The sequence below is a fragment of the Hoplias malabaricus genome, chromosome 16, assembly GCF_029633855.1.
Source record: "Hoplias malabaricus isolate fHopMal1 chromosome 16, fHopMal1.hap1, whole genome shotgun sequence".
NCBI lineage: Eukaryota > Metazoa > Chordata > Actinopteri > Characiformes > Erythrinidae > Hoplias > Hoplias malabaricus.
In genome coordinates, this window is record NC_089815.1 from 18,699,564 (window position 1) to 18,719,153 (window position 19,590).

General features: G+C 38.1%; 1 protein-coding gene and 1 long non-coding RNA gene across 5 annotated transcripts; one reads left to right on the plus strand and one right to left on the minus strand.

The window, feature by feature from the left end:
- The first annotated feature begins 2,768 nt into the window (after nucleotides 1-2,768).
- On the plus strand, nucleotides 2,769-11,825 carry LOC136672176 (uncharacterized). Of its 3 annotated transcripts, none has more exons than XM_066648137.1 (18): nucleotides 2,769-2,796; nucleotides 2,903-3,139; nucleotides 3,445-3,571; nucleotides 3,646-3,693; nucleotides 3,804-3,851; nucleotides 4,215-4,616; nucleotides 4,749-4,850; nucleotides 5,049-5,284; nucleotides 7,047-7,225; nucleotides 7,317-7,410; nucleotides 7,566-7,922; nucleotides 8,009-8,126; nucleotides 8,215-8,306; nucleotides 8,386-8,500; nucleotides 9,296-9,403; nucleotides 9,736-9,915; nucleotides 10,448-10,615; nucleotides 10,931-11,825. In XM_066648137.1, exons 2-18 carry the CDS (start codon nucleotides 3,068-3,070, stop codon nucleotides 11,158-11,160), a joined length of 2,676 nt encoding a protein of 891 aa, XP_066504234.1. In that variant the 5' UTR covers nucleotides 2,769-2,796; nucleotides 2,903-3,067; the 3' UTR covers nucleotides 11,161-11,825. The 3 variants fall into 3 exon arrangements, with proteins under 3 accessions (XP_066504234.1, XP_066504235.1, XP_066504236.1); XM_066648138.1 differs by having other exon boundaries at nucleotides 5,112-5,284; XM_066648139.1 differs by lacking the exons at nucleotides 7,047-7,225; nucleotides 7,317-7,410.
- Nucleotides 11,826-15,621: 3,796 nt separating this feature from the next.
- Nucleotides 15,622-18,996, minus strand: LOC136671304 (uncharacterized). Of its 2 annotated transcripts, none has more exons than XR_010795695.1 (4): nucleotides 18,708-18,996; nucleotides 18,296-18,363; nucleotides 15,917-15,960; nucleotides 15,622-15,781 (listed from the first exon to the last, which is right to left on the minus strand). It is a non-coding gene; the product is annotated as an uncharacterized lncRNA (long non-coding RNA). The 2 variants fall into 2 exon arrangements; XR_010795696.1 differs by having other exon boundaries at nucleotides 15,917-15,967.
- Between the last annotated feature and the right edge of the window lie 594 nt (nucleotides 18,997-19,590).

Genomic DNA, 19,590 nt, shown 5'->3' on the forward strand with positions numbered 1-19,590 from the left:
CACCTCACTCTCATTTTTCCTATTCTCAGCATCTAAAAAACCAACAACTGTATTTTTTATATTTTGGACTTTTTTCTGGCTGTTTTTTTTTTCTTTTACTCCTTTTTTCAAAAGTTTTTTAATCATGCCTCTCTTCCAACAAGCCTTCTTTACATATCAAACTGCATTACAACTTTTTGTGGCAGAGAGACACAAGCTCATCAATATGCAGAATTTATATGAAAAAAGGCTCTGCTTAACCGTTTTTATGTGCATGCTACGATGAGGTTGGTTCTCTCACCCCCAAAACCAAATGCAGAAGTTCTGGTGCTGATAACGATCTTTTGCCACCGGTCGAGGTCTCTCAGAGTCCCCTTAGGACGGGACACCAAAATGTCATATCCACAATGTGTTAATCTTGTATCTAGTCTAATTATAATACTTGAAAGAAAAGATGACTTTCTTGGAAAATCAGCAGGCTCTTTAATTTCTTAAAACATTGGAGACCAGTCTAAGAAGCCTCCCAAGGACTCACTCACAAAAATACACGGAAAAACCACAGTTTACATAGACTTTTTGGGGTAAGGTCATCTCGCCCCTCCTATTAGGCTGCATTCCATAGGACACAAAATGATACCCTTATCTCTACAGAGTTCAGGCCTGATTTCTAAACTCAAGTATCCCTTTGACCATTTTAATATTTTTTGCCATAAAACTCATTTGTTTATAATAATTCTCATGTCTCTATATTATTTGTTTGTTACAGTCACATGTCTCTATATTCTTGCCTCTGGGGAAATGTCCCATACCTGATCTATGAATAAGTAGATTCATATATTCTTCATATGCTCACTTTTTTCCTAATTCTCCATCACTACCTTCACCACCGTGCCGCCCCCACATTTGTGTCCTTCACTTGTCTGGACAGACACCATATACGGCTTAGAGTGGGGTTTAGCTTCTGTGCCATTCACTATACCAACATCAACACTGTCTGAAAGAGAAAGATGTAGAAGAGTTGTAATCGGAATGCAAAATTCACCTCCATACATGATGCATACAGCCATGATGCACTGCAGAGAGATTTTGGCCCCAAATATATGATCACTGAATTTTCTGGGATTGTCATTCGCTCTCTGGGCTGGTACAAGCTGAATCTGACTCATTCTGGTGTCAGAATCACACACACAGCACACACATGAGTCTACACACACACATTTTAAGACAGAGAATAAATTAGATACAATTTAATATTTGAACACTCCGAGTTGCATTATATTAATTTTTTAAATTATATTATGAATGATATTAAAATGATGAAGATTTACACTCAGACATGAACACATTTGTCCAGATTTGTAGAAACCTGTTGTTGACTCCACTCCAGTCATTCATTCATTCATTATCTGTAACCGCTTATCCAGTTCAGGGTTGCGGTGGGTCCAGGGCCTACCCAAAATCATTGGACGCAAGGCAGGAATACACCATGGAGGGGACGCCAATCCTTCACAATGTGACACACACACAAAAAACTCATTCACACCTATGGACCCTTTTTTGTTGCCAATCCATCTACCCAACCCATTCTCATTCCCAACTCGTCCTATTTTGAAGCTTGGGCAGAACCCCTTGGCGTCAGTAAATGCACGCCGAAGGTGACCTATTGCGTAAGATTTTGACGCCCACGGCAGTCCCATACACTGCAAGGTAAATTCTTCTGCGTCTTAATTCGACGTCGACGGACCTGCGTTTCCCCGAGGTTCGTGGTGAAAATATTTTAGTAGCCTCAGTCATCACATGGTGTTGGTTTAATCGGTGTGGTTTCTAAAAAGCACTTTTATAATTTTAACTCAATCCTCGTCTTTAAAAATATACTCAAAAGCAACTTGTCTTCAAATTCCTTTAAAACAGTAGTTAAACGTCCCCTGAACGTCTCTGGTCTGACGCTCGGCGGCAGTCATCGCTCACCGTAAAAGTGCTCTTACCTCAGTTTGAGGACATGAATATGAACACATTTGATATTAATTTTATTAAACTGAACAAAATATAGGAGTGCTATTCGTAAGACACTATTATTATTATTATTATTATTTGTTGGACAATCAAAACATCCATAGGTTGAATCTGCAGAAGTTATTATACAAATATTTAGCTCAGTTGTATCTTCAGGTTTTTTTTTTGTTTGTTTGTTTTTTTAAACTAAGAGCTGAACATATTCTAAAATTATTTATATAAACCGTAGCATGTTTAATACTTTGAAATTCTGCCGCGCAAATCCTCGCGATATTCTCCGTGATCTTATTCCTTCACCGGTGATAAACGAGCACAACGCCCGCAAAAACTGTTAAGGTTTTTTTTTTTTTTATATATTATTTGTAATTAATAAGCAAGGGCTCCGTTCAGTAGATGTTACTGTGGTCCCTTGTAAGAATAAGTGCATAATTATCTAAATTCTGATTAACTGAACTGTCGATTTCAGTACAGTTTAATAGACTCCCGAGGCCACGCTAGCTAAATGCTTCTGCTCGAATGTCGGCTAATGTGCATTCGGTCAGTAATCACAATGATTTAGCAGCAAATATAAGTGAAGTGGGTAATATTTGTCGGTACACCGGGCTTCTTCAAAATGAACTATGCTTCGCTCTTGCGGTGGTGTGTATTGACTGGGGGCAGGGGAACTCTGTTTGGAGCTAAGATGAGAGTCGCAGAGGGCAGTTTTGCTGACATCTGGCACCTTGTTTACATATCAGATAAACAATTTTAATAATACGAGCTTTAACTTAGTTTATGGAAAAAAAAACGAAATAATACTTAGAGGTATATCATATGTTGTAAAAATGGCATCTTATTCCTGTTTTTAAATAGATTGGCTTAATGTGTTATATTTTCTTAGCTTTTTCCACTTTTTTGTATCTCCCAACAGGTCAACATTCTTATTATCATCTGTTGAAGTCTGGAGTGTGGTCAGAGGAAAAGCTCTTTTAAGAGTTAGCTATAATCAACCCAAAAGCTTTTTTAAAAGCTATCTGTCTGTCTACCTGTCCATCTGTCTGACTATTGAAAGCTTTCCAGCATATCACGTGTTGGCATGAGTGATCTGGAACTGGATGATGAGCTCAGCAGTGCTGATGAGCTCCTTAAAGAACTGCAACAAGAAGAGGTAAGCTTCTGGATTGGGTTCTCCCACTGAAGGGTCCATGTCCAGGAGGGAACTGTGATAGTCACTGGCTCCTCCCCAAGAGCTTTACAAGTAATTGGTTCTTAAAATAATTGCATTAGGGCACAGCTCTTCATAATGCAAATAAGATGCAAAAAGTATGTATACACCAGTCAGTTTTAATAGATAAACCCCTGTTTATCAAACAACTGCACTGTAGTTCATTTTGTTCTTCTTGATTATGCTCACTGTGTCAGACACCATAGTGTATGTGTCTTTCTTCTTGGTTTTGTTTGCTAATGTTGCAGAGGGACAACTCTGAAAGGAGTCTGAAGCCTCCTGCCCAAACTGTCCACTGGAGACAGAGGGATAGTAAGGGGGATGTTGTTTCTAAGAGGCCCAGGGTTCAGAGGACAGTAAAATCATCAGCACCTAGTCAGTTTTCTTTCATTTTTAAGTCAAGTTTCATTATGTAATGTCATGTATTTTAACAGCTTTTTCAATTTTAGGTCTGGACAATCCAACCAGGGTATTGTTCAGCCAGGACAATTATGAAGGTATTTTTAATGGCTTTACTTTTGAGTTAATTTATTTTTAGATCCAACAGCAGGCTTGTGACAGTCGGTCCAGGTTAATGCATTAACGTACATGTTTCTGTCTTCCATAGGACCTTGTAGTAGTGCTAGCATTTGTGCTGATGCTGACAGGAGAACAGGTCAGCCAAATATATATTTGACTATACAATTTGTAAAGTCAAATTGATGTCTGCAGTGTCTGTTGCCTTTTTAAGACATTTGTATTATTAGTGCTATTTATAGCAGTTATAAAATTGTATTGCAGTACAAGTCCTTGTTAGCGACTGTTATGTAAGACAGGGCTTATGTTTGCATGGTCAAGAATAAATGTTCTAAAATAAGAAAACCCCCATTTGCCAGCTTCTCAGAAAAACACATTTTCTTAACGTACAATTAAAAGACTTTTTATACTTTTATTTAATTTTGTATTATATTTCTTTCTAAAATTGAAAGTGTACAGTGTAATGTTTTATGTGTTACACAGATGTACATGTTTTATACAGGTTCCTTGCTCGAAGAACTGAAGGAGCTTTTGGACACTGCGCTTGAAGTAGATCTAGTGTCTCTTCATGAGCCTCCACCTACCTCAGCCTCTTCAGATTGGAGCACGAGAATTTCCCTCTCCGCTGAGAGATGGCGAGAGTCTAGGCCCGATCTAGTTGTGAGCATGCTAAAAGGGGAAGATGTATGCTCCCACAGTTGCCAAATGTGTGGCAATAAAAAGGCTGTGGTGCGCTGCGGTGATTGTCTCCCGTACCCATTCCTCTGTGCAGGGTGTGACATTGATAGGCATGGTCATTATCCCCTGCATAACCGGGACGCTATAGTGTCAGGCTTTTTAGAGCCTTTACCTCCCACAGCATGTTTCACACATGACGATGATCAACCATCTTTAAAACAGCTTAGTAAGTACATGTAATAGTAAATACCTAACATTTATGAAAATAATGATGATCAGTGTAGTTTATTATAATATGCTATGTTACCAGTATTAGATATTGCATTTACTGTACTTCTGTTTTCAACATGTTTTGTAGTTAGGTTTCTGCCTGTACATATGCCAGACTGTGTTTGTGGTTGTCCTCATCAAGCTTTTAAAAGTTCTCCTGAAAGGTCTGTTACTCTCATCACCATCAATGGTAAGAAGATTCTGCTTTGCTCTTTTTAAATTTTAAATGTTTTGGTGTATGCTTTAATTTAAAATACATTTAAAAAAGCAGATATGACATGTCTGACATCAGACTATCCGTGTTAATTTTACTAAAGATTTGGATAAGGCTCTCTTAAATTTAAACAGTAAGTATACACTAAATATTACAGCTCTTCTTTCTCTGTAGGTCGTTACAATCTGACACTGCCTGAGCTGTCTTGTCCAACATGTGGGGTGACTTTTCCATCAGTTTCCATGACTGATCTGCAAAGGAGTGGCTATTGGCCTGGCAGCATGAGCTTTTGTACAGTCTTCTCCACTGATGTTTTCCTGTCATTTCGGGAGATGAAGTTGGCTGCACCTGGCTTATCTACTCAGGCGTTTGTGAAAATGCTGCAACAAAGGACTGCACGCTTTGGCAGAGTGAGTATTTCATTTTAATTTAGTTTTGGACCCTCAGTTCATTCCAATAAAGTATTTATTGATTCTACACATCTCTCAATTGGTAATAGTCAATAATGCAATGGTTTTTCAAACAAATGAAGGCTGTTCTAGATAACACTGTGATGTGGTGGCCTGTGTACCCCATCACTGGCCTTAAAACCACCTCTGGAGACTCTGTTTTTAAGACTGTTAAAAGTCTGCAGTTGACTATCGGCTGACTGTCCGGAGTTGATCTATAGCTGGGGATTTGTCAGCCTGCTTGGGCTATACTTTTACTTTCAGGGTCTGTTAACGTGGCAGATGCAGCTAAAGTTATGCCGACATTAGAAGTACAAAAGCCCCAGAATATGGAGAGAGAACCACGTGAAGCAATATAAACATACTCTGGATTCGTCAGGAGACAATACAAATTATGTTCAAATTGCTTCCTGTGGTTCTTGCACCATATTCTGGGGCTTTATTACTTATGTGGTAAGTTTTTGGACGATGCATTCTGTTTTAGTCTACACCTAAAAGTAACAGCATCGGTCCAATCTCTTAGCAGTTGAGCTACTGAATGAATGAAATACACCTGGAGTGAAGTGTTGAGAGCAGGGACTTTTGGAGCTGTGCTCACCACTTACTGCTTCACAAATTTTTCTCCTGCTTTTGTGATTGGGAAAGCAGTGAAGACTATCATTTTTTACTGCGCCCTTGAACTGGAAATGACCTACAACAGCAAAACAATGTGGCATGATTTTATTTAAGAACATTATTCACTGAAATAGTGGTTTCTCTCCCATATGTAGAGAAAATAAACTGTTTTGTGTGTTTTTAACAACTCGTTTTAAAGATCTAGGGTAGTTCCATCATCTTGAGGCTTACATGTTACCAGCCGGTGTTATTTTTAACGCTGATATATGGATACATCACAATGGTACTTACCTGTGAACCTTTGGGGCGAGGGGTCTTAAAGAGATGTTGATGAGAGCAGGAGCCATTTATATGCCAGAGGGGCAGATTCACTAGCGACAGGAAGAAGGGTCCACTCTCTGTCTTCAGGTCCTGTAAATGAGAGACTATGTTAAAACTATCCTGCTCTATAAGTACTTACTGTTATAACATGAAAACGTTACAGTTCTGCATAATGCACCATAACTGCTATACTATAAGTGCTTTAAGAGGGAAGGTATGTTTCCATTTTCTTGTACACACCTTTTAACAGGGTCAGGCTCGACTCGTGGTGGGGTCAAGGGCGTAAGAATTCTGAAAGTTTCATGCGGCGGGGGTTTCCGCTTGAAAGCTAATACTAGCAGCTCGTGTAGATTCAAATGTCAGTGTGTATACATTAGTGCTTGAAGTTCTAGCCTGGAGGCTGTTCCTTCAGTTAGAGCTTGTCTGTAGCTCGAGTCAGCTCTCATTTTTAACCCTTTGTATTTTCTTTATATTTTTGTATCCTCACCACAGTAATAAATCACTCTTTGTACCTTACTTCTCTAGTTGTTCTGTTAGATGTGTGGACCTACCTTTACAGACCTAGAATATTTACAGTCATAAATCCAAAATCTTCCAAAGAAGTTATTAACATGTAAAACAGCCATATTTTTGCTTGATTCCATTTCCCCAACACGGAGGGACAGAGCAAATGTGTGGATTATCCAGGGGACCTAGAGGACCATTTTTAGGACTGCGGCAATAATCAGTTACCAGTCTTTGTTTCTGTGAATTTAAAAAGCTCATTTTAATTTGTTTTATTACGCAGACCGGAAATATATCAGCTGACTTATTTGGCCGAAGTTTTCATGAATGGGTAGTGGTCAAATATGAATTGGAGAAGTTGTGCCAAGAGGACTACTTCACTTGTCCAGCCTGCGTTCCCAATATGCTTGCAGTTTCTGTTGATGGAAATCGCAAACATTACCGTTTCAAGGGTTCTGCCAGGTACAATAATTTATTTCTGTTTTCCCACTGATTTGGCCTTCAGTTTTATATTGACTCCTGAACACTGGTTTACTTATTCATTCTTTTGTAGTACAAATGAACCCGGATGTTTTGATGGAGTGTTCATTTACAAGGACGAGGAGGCTTCTCGCTTTGTGGAGTATGTTCAGCAGAAGTCCACTCATGTAATTTATTATTTATTCACTTAATAAGATGTGTTCTTAGCAGTGCTGAAATTTGACTTTTCATTTGTACTCATAATTAATACAGCATGATTAATGGATAATGTTATGTTTTGTGTGCATTGATTGTCTTTTTAATGTACTTATGTGTTCAACAGGTTTCTGGAAAGCGGGTATGTGGAGCATCGGAGTGGACAGCAGCTAGAGAGTTGTCCCGGAAGTCCAGCAGCAAAATAGATGAAGAAGGGCTTGAAATTGCTGTTTGCCGGCATGGTGTTCTACTTGGTGCACTAAATATGTACCGAGGAGAAATATTTGCATACCCTCTTTTTCTTCAACAGAAGTTAGCAGCCACGATGCTTGGGAATATAACATTTCTATGCTCAGATGTGGCCTGCAAGTACTTCCCCTATCTGCAAAAGGTTGCACAGCATTGTCCGGAGTTGCAGCATCTCTTGGACATGCGACCATTCTTATCAGTAATGCATGCTAAGGCCCATGCTTGGAAATGTGAGGTGATTTGCAATTACAGTTGAGCCGAATGGATACCTTTTTGATTCATTATTTGAGTAGATACCTTGTTGAACTTTCTATATCTTAGGTGCGGTGGGGAGGAGCATATCAGGAAGGTGCTGGTTCAACAATTGGAGAAGAGGTGGAGCAGGTTAATAGCTTCCTTTCAAGGATTGCTATTACCACCAAGTATATGAGTAAAGCAGGTTTGTGTGTTTATATTTTTTTATATATTTATATGTGTGTGTGCCTTTATTCTTTTTCTTCTCATTCTTGCATTGTATATCTTTATAGGTCGAACAGACATGATAACTATGCAAGGAATGTCCTGGAACAAAAGAAAGTTCCTCAATATGGGCAGTGCACTGGTTCGGCGATATCAACGGGTATTATATACATACTTTTGTTTTATTAGCATTTATTTATTGAATTAAGGACAATTATAACAACACGACACATGCACAGGTCCAGAAGGCTCTACAGGAGCAAAAGGACAGCCTTCAGATGCTCAAGACGGAACTTGCTGTTCAAGATGATGTCTTACACAAATGGGTGACAGATGTACAGCATTGGGCAGAAGGTAAAATTATGTAATGTGACAATCACTGACTTAATTTTAAGGATGTTAATAAATGGATCATTGTTGTTTTACAGGTTCATATTTGATAACCCTTGGTCAAATCACATTTTGTTGATTTTCAAACAGAAACTATGTTATCATATCTACGTGGGTGCCTAAGACTTCCCTATTGTGGCATAAATAATATGTAATAAAATAATTTTGATAAATGTATATCAAATATATATAATCAATATTTGTAAATATTGCGATCAGGGATATTTAACAAGGCTACTCATCCACTTTTTGAAACATCTTGCATTTACTTTAAAAACACAGATTGCATTTAATTAGTTTATAAAAATTGGTTCTATTGCTTTGTGGTGCAGATACCACTGTATAACATTATAGTGCACAGTATTTGTTGTTCCTCATCAACTCTTTGAAACCAAAGTGTTATTGCAGTCATCTTGTTTTCGTATTCATTGAAAGCCAGAGTCATAGTTGAAAATGAAATTAGATCCAGCACTAGTTGTGCCCCATCCTGGTCTTGCACAGTTCAGATTGAGCACACCTTGAAGTAACATTCAGATGCCCCTGAAGACATTCATTACTTGTAGCAGGTTTCTATTTATTTTTTAAGCCGTTCATACAAAACAAAAAATATATAATACTGAATATATAATATGACATTCATTTTTTTGAATGTGAAATAGTGAGTTCTCTTCAAGGATGTTGATAATTAGAAAATCAACAAAATGTAATTTGACCAGGGGTGCCCAAACTGTGTGTGTTTCATATATCTTTCCTTAATAGAACCTGATTACAGTTCCATTGATGGACACCTGGCAGACTTGCGTAAAGAAGTGATGGGCCTTACAATGAGTATTAAACATCGAACTCAACGTCTTTACAGGCAGACAGGTACAATTAACTTGGCATTAAGGTTCTAGTATGAGCAGTCTAAAACATTTGCTGACAGTTACAAGTACAATAAAGAGTAATGTCTCCAATATAAATGAAAAGGAGGAATTTTAAATAGTTGGTTTAAAAATATAAAATTGTGAGATGAATCGTCTCAATCAGTTATCTTTCCTGTTCAGATTTCAGCACTGGAAAAGCAGGACATTGACACACATTTATCCATATACAATCTGCTAAACCCTGTTTTAATGCTAGTGTTCATAGGGCACTTCACCAAATACCATTATTTTTATTAATTTTGAACATAATTATTGTAATTATGTTTAATTTAGATAGCAACAAGAGGCGCCACCGGATAAGGCAGAAGATCTGGGAGGAGAAGAAGCAGTTGGCTGTTGCTGTGGAACAATATAACAGGCAGGCTGATCCTTCACAAAAAATTGTCTCCACTGAAGATCTTCTCAAGTCTGACACATGTGCATGGCCTTGGCAAATCCCTGGCTGTGAAAGTGGTAAATGTTACTGTTTGAATAATACATAAAACATTCATTAATTTGATTCATTTTTTTAGTTCTGTTAATTATACACTGATCAACCAGCGTATCTCTTGTATCTACACTCATGGTCCATTGTTATCATCTCCACTGACAGTGTAGGAGCACTTTGTAGTTCTGATTCTATGTATACATTTATCCTGTTCTTCAGTATTCAGGACCAAAGAGCAGAGACATTAAGGTGTTTTAAAAATTCCTATGCTGTGTCCAATCCACAGCCCTAAGAATGATTCAATACCTAGATCATACCTGCTCTGTGGGGGTCCTGAGCACTGAAGAACAGGATATCAGTGAATGCGGAGAAACAGATGAACTGTTGTCTGTAATTGCAGAACTACAAAGTGCTTCTGTATGGTAAACAGAGCTGATAAAATGGACAGAGAATAGAAACAAGTAGGTGGACTTAATGACGTGACAGGTCAGTGTAAGTGTCTGTATTGCTATTTTTATTTCTTACCTGGCTTTGACCAAGGTGTTTTTTGTGTTACAGAATCTACTGACCTTTTGACTAAAAGGAGAGTTTTTGACAAAGTTATGGCTGTAAGGCGTCTTCAAGAGGAAGAGCGTGTTTTGTGTGCCGAGATGATGCAGCACTGGAGAGCTTTAATAACCCAGGCCCTTAAGTTAGAAGAGTTGAGCAGGGATATTGCTTCAGGCTGTTAGTATTCCTTTTATTTGCATATATTGTGATATATTTTGCCATCTCTTCACAAATGACGTTTTGTTTATTTAAGTGAAAATAAGTTACTGCAGTCCCTTCAGAGAATGTACCTCCATTTTTAATGAACAATTACTGTTTATTTCCTGAATTTCACATGCTGAATTTTAATTATTCACATGAAAACTTTAAATCCATATCATGGTCACTGTTTTGTTCTTACTTTAAATAGATTTGTACAAATTGTGAGACTTTTAGCCTCTCAATGTAAACTGCCGAAAATAGTGAAAAGGAATGCACATATTGTTTTCACAGCTGTGCTGCTCCACTTGTCTGAAGTGGATGCCCGAAATGGACTATTGTCTACAGTGATTAGGAAGCGTAAGGAACTGCAGCTACAAACCCAAAGCATCAGAGAAGGCTACCAAAACATCTTGAATCATCCACTCTCAGATGTTGTGGTTGACAGCTCGGAGGAAGATGAGGAAGACAGTGAGCCATGTGACAGCTGTAGTGATGACAGTTCAGACAAGGAGGACTCCTGATAACGATATCTAATAGCATGTAAAATATGATATAATTTGTAATCTGCTGTTAAGTTAATTGAATTATTTGTTCATGGTGGCTTTTCCTGAAAAAAAAATTTTTTATGGTGCATACTTTTTGTTTTTTTTTATTCTTATTTCATGGGGTATTATGATCAATTTCTTTTTATTGTTTTGATTTAAACAGTTTGTTGGTTGGTAATGTTATCTCGGACAGTTGCTAGGTGTCCAAGGTGGGTGCTATTGTATGGCTAAGCAATTTCCGTGGTATCTTTGGTGGTTACCATATTGTCAATTTTTTTTCTTATTATCTTCATATGATATTTTTGGTGGGGAATTGACAGATGGTTGTTAGGGGGTTGCTAAGTTTCAGGGTGACAAAGTATGCAGGGAAACAAATGGAGTACAGTCTGGAATAACTACAATGTCCTCTTGTATGGTAAACAGCTGATAAAATTGGTTGTCATCACTATTAGGTCACTGGTCATAATAATCTGATATGACCAATGTATTTATGTTTACCACGTTGTGCTATTTTTCTGTGTGTTTCTCCCTTCAAAACTAGGTATAAAATTACAATATAAATTTTATGCCTTTTACTTTGTCATTTTATTTGGTTCTTTCATCTTATTCTACTGGTTTATCTTTTGTTCCTATGTTGTTATTGAGGCTATATACAGATGTCTTAATTTTTCTTAACAGCTTATTCTGCATTTATTCCTGTTCATTCATTTTGTTTTGTAATATTTCTGAAAATGAATAACTAATAAATTTTACACTGGTTTAATTGGAATTAATATTCTTGGTGGTTTTCTTACTTTTTTTTAGTATGTCACCTTAATAGAAACTATGAAGGGTATTAATTGTGCATTTCCGACATTTAGTCTTGGTGGGTATAAACTTCACTCATGCATGGCTATTTTACTAAGAGATTTACATTTGTTTCCTTGTGGCCTACACTTATCAAATCTGATCTGAGCTTCAAATTGCACCACATCCTAATTTTGGATTTTATGTTGAGATATAAATTATATTTTGTTGGTGCACAATACAATATCAATCAATAATGTGATTCTTTTTTACAACAGTTTAATTAGCTAGATAACTGAAAAATCCTGTTGTGTAGAGTACTCTCCACCCTACGGGCCCCAGATCCCTGACTCCCCAACCTAAACAATTTGTGGAGTTCTATCCGAAGCAATATGCTCTGGGACAGAGATGGTCACTGCAGAGAATATTTGAGTGTCTTGCTACAACTGTTACAGATTCTACAGTGTTAAGATTATCTTTGAGGAATGATATCAGTGAGGTCTGGCATCTGAATGAAAAGACAAATATATATAAAAGCATTTGTGTTGTTGTTGTTTTTATTATTAAAACTACAAATTTCTATAGTCGGAAACGACTGGTTCTTTATTCAGCAAAACTGATGTTTTCCCTTAAATAAAAAAAAAAAGTAACATTAAATCTTTGGAATTGTATGGTCTATGATGAAGACATTGTTTCATATTCAGAGTTATAACATTCACAAACTTTAAATATTACATAGTACTGCATTTATTATTTTAACAGATATAAATACTACTGACATCTGGCATGATGTTTTCTACACGTTTCCACTCAAATCACAAACAAGCAAGCATATTTCTTTATTGTTTGAGTGTTTCTCTAATGCTTCTGGAATGATTAAAATACATTCAGCTAGGTTGGCAGTCCTGTTTACATATGTTACAGGAAGTTAGCCTTGTCTGCTCATTGATCCTCTCTGCGCTGTTCAAAGAGCCTCTGGGTTCAACTGACTACGTCAATCTGAACCAACTTTTGAGGTGTTCGAGAGACACTCTGTCCCTACTACTCTCCCTGATATCGTCCTGATCAATCCCGGCCCCTATGCATCTTATACATGACCTTGGCCTTGTTTCAACTACAGCACATGCAAAGATGTTGTCCCAGCCCAAGTGGACTCTGTACTTGCTTTAACCCTCCCACAGGATCACTGACCAAACCACTGACCCCCCTTTCCAGCTAAAAGAGAAGCTAGCTATAAGCTACAATCTGGAAAGCTTTATACAAGATTTTAGAGTGTGTCTATGGAAAGTTTTGGACTTCATGTGGCTTTTCATCTACATTTTATTTCCAACCTAATCTAACATTACTTAACAATGAAGCATATAACCCATCCAATCAAATATTTCTGAAAAAACTGCAGCAATAATAGGGAACTAGATTTTGCAGGAAGATTCCATAATGGGTTGGTGAGCACTGGTCTAACCACTCTACCATAAAAGTCTTTTTAATGGAGTGTCTAAGGTGTCTTCCTGGCAGGGTCTCCAATCTCTGCAGATAACAGGTCTTTTCCACTGGTTAAATTTGACCTGACACTGTGCACATGGGAACATTAAGGATTTGAAAAGGTTTTTATACCTTTATCCAAAATTTGGTTTGTTTATTTGGAGTTGTCTTTAGAATATTAAACTTTGCAATATTAGTTTTAGGCGGCACGGTGGAGCAGCAGGTAGTGTCACTGTCACACAGCTCCAGGGGCCTGAAGGTTGTGGGTTCGAGTCCCGCTCTGGGTGACTGTCTGTGAGGAGTGTGGTGTGTTCTCCCTGTGTCTGCGTGGGTTTCCTCCAGGTGCTCCAGTTTCCTCCCACAGTCCAAAAACACACATTGGTGGGTGGATTGGCGACTCAAAAGTGTCCGTATATGTGTGAGTGTCTGTGTTGCCCTTTGAAGTACTGGCGCCCCCTCCAGGGTGTATTCCCGCCTTGCGCCCAGTGATTCCAGGTAGGCTCTGGACCCACCGCGACCCTTAACTGGATAAGCGGTTACAGATAATGAATTAAAAGTGAATATTAGTTTTGTTTTTCAAATGTAACTCAGTTCTATAGCTCAAAAGAAAAGAAATAAACAAATAAATAAAAATAAAAAATATATAAAAATAATAAATCTGAATACTCTCTAAACCCATAATCTTTCATGTAGATTATTCTTTATTCACTCTCAAGTGGTTGATTTTTGTCCTATAAATCAAGGATCAATCCTACTTAGCTGAAATGGAGTGTAGTTTATTTTCAGTATTGTGAAGAAGACGCTGAAAGACTTCTACGCTGACACCATTTTTTCTTAGCAAAATAATCTGGTTTATTACAAGGAAAAGAACAGCATTTTAAAAAGCCCAAGTGGACAGCTTGCTGAGAAGTTAGCCAATGCCTTCTGACACGTTAACTCTGAGGTTTAGCTTATATAGGTTGGTCAGTGTCAACATATGGTGAATACTATGGCTTTTGTTTACTTCAATTCCTGTCCTGGTAAAAAGAGGTAACTTGTAAGGACATCCTGTCTTGCTACCTCCAGGAAAGCTTACCCATCATCCCATTCTCACAGAGACAAAAGTCCTATATAGGCAAAAATTAAGAACAATGGGTCATTCCATGTACTGCACCCACTTAATGTAATGCCTATGTAGATATTAAATTCTACTTCATTTTAATATACTTAAGGTGTTTTATGAATACTTGAACCAAATTAACAGTAAACCCTACAATTTAACCATAGTCTTTATCATACTGATATTTTATGCCATGCTGACTTGTTATTCCTTGTCTGCAGCTTAAATTTGGATAACCATTAACTGTCAGCTTGTTTCATGGTTAGGTCTAGTGTTTACAAGTGTCACTTTCCACTGAATGCATTTATTTACAACTGTTGCCTGATATATATCTAATGAAATATCCTGTAATGCTTTTTTTCTTTGGTGTTAAATAGTAAAATTCACTTACTTCAACATGGGGTACATTTTGACCATGCTTATGCATTCTGATGTGGGTCAAGTCACCTGTGCATGTTAAGAGTGAGTGACATGTTTTATGATCATTTTACAACAGTACAACAAAATTTGAACTGTGCATTTAACCCATACATGGCAGTGAACACACGCACACTAGTGATTAGGGACAGTGAACATACACCCAGAGGAAAACCAAAGTCAATACTTGTCATTTGAAATCTACATTTTGTCTTAATGGTTCAAAATGTAGAAGTTAATTTTATGAATCATAATTTGTATATAAAGGGTAGTATTGTTGCTGTCACATCTGTGAGTAGTTTAGTGTGTTCTCCCAGTGTCCATATGGGTTTCCTCCCAGTCCAAAAACACGTTGGTAGGTGGATCAACAGTGTCCATAGGTGTAAGTGTGTGTTGTCCCTGCAAAGGATTGGCACACTCTTCAGGGTGCATTCCCACCTCATGATTCCGGGTAGGCTCCAGCCCCACAGCAACCCTGAACTGGATAAGCAGTTACAGACAATGAAAGAACTTGTATATAAAATGACCACTCAGTTCTTTTTCCTCTTATTATCTTTAATTGAATGTACTTGAAATGGTACCACAAATGACCAATTCAGCCTCATTGAACCATTGCACACACCTTCTTAGCATTTACAGTGTTCAATTGCAAAAATCAATTGTAACTTTCACTTAATATGTGCTATTAATTAATTAATAACTACATAATATGAAGAGCTAACCAAACAAGCAGCAGTTAAACAGAGACAGATGCTATTTATGTTTATTCAAAAGTTGCCGGCAGGCTCCCATGTGTCTTCCCAAACTTTGCCACTGTAAAGAAACACATAGTCATGCTAATTAGATTACATTTATGATACTTAGGCAAACAGGACAATAGAGCTAGGGTGTAAAACATACATTGGACACTTTTTACAAGTAATATATATCATTTTTAATATTACTTACCATGCTGAACAAGGCTGCCAACGAACTTTAACTTCCTCTTTTCCCTACACACTCACACACAAACACACATAAAAATACAATAAAATGGATTTTAATCCTAAAATGAAAGAAGAAAGGCACTGTACAGGTACATTACTGTCATTAAAGCTACAAACAATATAATGTCCCTTTAAAAGGTACAGCAGTGGTGTTAGAGTCCAGTTGTGTTCCCTAAACGTTCATTACATTCTCTTCTCCAGAAGGAGAGGGGGATCTCTGTAATCTTTCATTATACAACTGTGGAGAATAAAAGAACACAATAAAAGTCCTGGAGATGAAACAGGGCGAATGAAACCAACACAAATTTAACATCCACAGTTAATTATAGAATACGGTACAAATATGTTTCCTTATTAAAGGAACATAATGTGTATTGAGGTTACCACCAAAGTGACATTTTTTTCTGATGATATAGTAATAATAATAATAATAATAATAAAAGTCTTCAAATTACTTAAATGCAACTTCAGACAAACACCAACACAGATTGCACCATAGCATTATGCATTTAAGGAAAGGCAGTTTTGGCAGTTTGATGGTCTGGAGCATTAAGGTGTGTGTTAACTATTAGAAGCAACTATTAGATCCATCAATATGGGAAGGTTTATAAGACCATTTCCAAACTATTTGAAGTCCATCAATGAACAGTGAGAAAGATTATTTACAAGTGGAATATATTCAAGACAATTGGCCGTCTACACAGAAAAGAACTCCAGTGAATTCACCTCAATATCAGTCCATGCAATACTTAAAGATAGTGCATAAAACCCAAGAGCTATGCCCCAGACTATGCAGACTTCAGTTAGCATGTTAAATGTTTAGAGAATACGATTAGAAAAAGATTGAACAAGTGTGGCCTGATGGAAAAGGCTGTCAGGAGCCTAAAAAGAACACGGTAGCACAGCTTACATTTGCAAAGTTGCATCTGAATAAACCACAAGATTTCTGGGGCAATGTAAAGGATGACAGGCAAGAACAAGGAGGATATGTCTGGCCATAATGCACAGCACCACGTATGGTGAAAGCCATATCACAGCACATCAGCCCAAACACCTTATACTAACTGTCAAACAAAGTGGTAGAGGGATGGTGACTTGGGCCCATTTTGCAGCTACAGTACCTGGGCACCCTGGTATTCCTGCATACCAAAGTATTCTAAAGTCAAATGTGAGGCCTCCTGTCCAACAGCTAAAGGTTGGCCAAAGCATGCAAAAGAACATTGGGCCTCATTCATTAATCTCTTCCCAAGTGTTTTCTTTAAATTTTTCATGAGTAATTTCCTAAGAAAAATTCTACGTCAGATTCATGTTCTTACCCCACAGAACTGTTCTCATCTTTGTGCTCTTGAGTGTGTGTAGATTGTGTTCTGACATAAAAACACTGGTAAATGCCAGATTCTTTTTGAAAGTTGCATAAGTGGTTTTTAAGAATAATAATAAAAAAAATGCTTGGTGAATGAACCCCAGTGATCAAGGACACCAGCAAATCTACAACAGAATGGCATGGCTGAAAAAGAAAAGAAAATCAAAAGAATCAAGGGATTTCAATGGCCTAAAGTCCAGATCTCAACACAAATGAAATACTGTGGCAGGACCTTAAGAGAGCTGTGCTTAAACCAGTGCACACAAACCTAAATGAAATGAAGACACATCGTAAAGACCAGAATGTTGTGAGAGACTGATGAAGTCTTGAAATGGAGATGCTTGACGCTTTCAATATTAATTTGGATTGTGCTGTGTGTGTTTATTCTCTTAAATTTTTTAACAAGTTTTTTTAACAAGAAAAAGTGAGATAAAAAATAAAGATAAAAACAAGCATATGAGTCACTCTACACGTAACAGCAGGAGGGAGAGAGAGAGAGAAGGAGGAAGTGGAGCAAGAGGGATGTGGAGGTCCCAAAAACTACAGTTACCACAGTAATAATTCTAAACCAGAACATTTCTCACAATACCATGCAAACCCCACAGCTTACAGCTGTAGGTTTCCGGGTGGCACATACACTTTTGAAATGACCACATTTACTGTAATAACGCATGCGGTTATTCCTTGTGCTTGGCACCCAGTGATTCCAGGTAGGATCTAGACACACCGCGACCCTGAACTGGATAAGAGTTACAGACAGTGAATGAATGAATGTATTTTCTTTGCATCTGTGTGTATCAAACCATGATGGTTCGGTATGATACACATACTGTTACAAACCTAGGGTGCACCATCTAAATCAGGGGTAGTGATTTCTGCACCCGCTCCCACCCTTGATCTAAATATACACTATTTCAGATACTCCAGGCAGCAGACATTTATGAGATACAGTGTATAAACATAATAGAAAGAAATTACCTGGTTTATTCTATTTTCAATAATTTCTTCAACAAAGAACAGCTTCTGGTTGTTGTGTTTTCGGCATCCTAGAGAACATTAATCAACAAATACTAAATGTTCAAGAAATGTGCTAGGCTATAATAACACAGCATGTTATGCTACTTAATATACAAAAATATAATTCTTATAAGAATTCATGGCAACTCATTGAATATGGAAATTTGCTCTAGGCCTGTTACTTCTATCACACTAACAAAAAAAAAAGTTTTAAACCAACATGGGAGGTATTAAATATTTGGCTAATTTGCATGTTTCTTCATTGTTTCTATATAATAAAATAAACAATGTTACACACAAACGAACACATAATAGGATCAGGTTAAGGATTGTTATCTAAAAAAAAAGAAAAGTAAGAAGCAAACATACCAACCTTTAGAACGATTCCTGAAGGCAGGTGTAGTCACTGACTTTGAATTGAATGCATCTGTCGGTGGTGTGGAATTTGTCCTTTCTGCAGCTGGGGCTTTTCTTGATTCAGATGGAGAGCTTTTTTTGGAATGCCTTGTGTTTACATCAGATTTTCTTTTTCTATTTGATCTATACAGAGGCACTACCGGTGCAGAGGTGTGAGGGGAATCTTTAAAGAATGGTACTGAAAGCAGCTCTGGTGTTGCAGTAGAGACAGCTGGTGCAGGTGTGGTGAGAGGAGAGACTCTTGGTGCAGGTGTGGTGAGAGGAGAGAGAACTGGTGCAGGTGTGGTGAGAGGAGAGAGAACTGGTGCAGGTGTGGTGAGAGGAGAGAGAACTGGTGCAGGTGTGGTGAGAGGAGAGACTCTTGGTGCAGGTGTGGTGAGAGGAGAGAGACCTGGTGCAGGTGTGGTGAGAGGAGAGACTCTTGGTGCAGGTGTGGTGAGAGGAGAGAGAACTGGTGCAGGTGTGGTGAGAGGAGAGACTCTTGGTGCAGGTGTGGTGAGAGGAGAGAGAACTGGTGCAGGTGTGGTGAGAGGAGAGAGAACTGGTGCAGGTGTGGTGAGAGGAGAGAGAACTGGTGCAGGTGTGGTGAGAGGAGAGAGAACTGGTGAAGGTGTGGTGAGAGGAGAGACTCTTGGTGCAGGTGTGGTGAGAGGAGAGAGACCTGGTGCAGGTGTGGTGAGAGGAGAGAGAACTGGTGAAGGTGTGGTGAGAGGAGAGACTCTTGGTGCAGGTGTGGTGAGAGGAGAGAGACCTGGTGCAGGTGTGGTGAGAGGAGAGACTCTTGGTGCAGGTGTGGTGAGAGGAGAGAGACCTGGTGCAGGTGTGGTGAGAGGAGAGAC

Coding starts and splice junctions, on each gene's coding strand:
- LOC136672176 (XM_066648137.1), top strand. CDS start 3,068: ATGAGTGATCTGGAACTGGATGATGAGCTCAGCAGTGCTGATGAGCTC. Junction 3,572..3,645: donor AGTAAAATCATCAGCACCTA/GTCAGTTTTCTT, acceptor TTTCAATTTTAG/GTCTGGACAATCCAACCAGG. Junction 3,694..3,803: donor CAGCCAGGACAATTATGAAG/GTATTTTTAATG, acceptor TGTCTTCCATAG/GACCTTGTAGTAGTGCTAGC.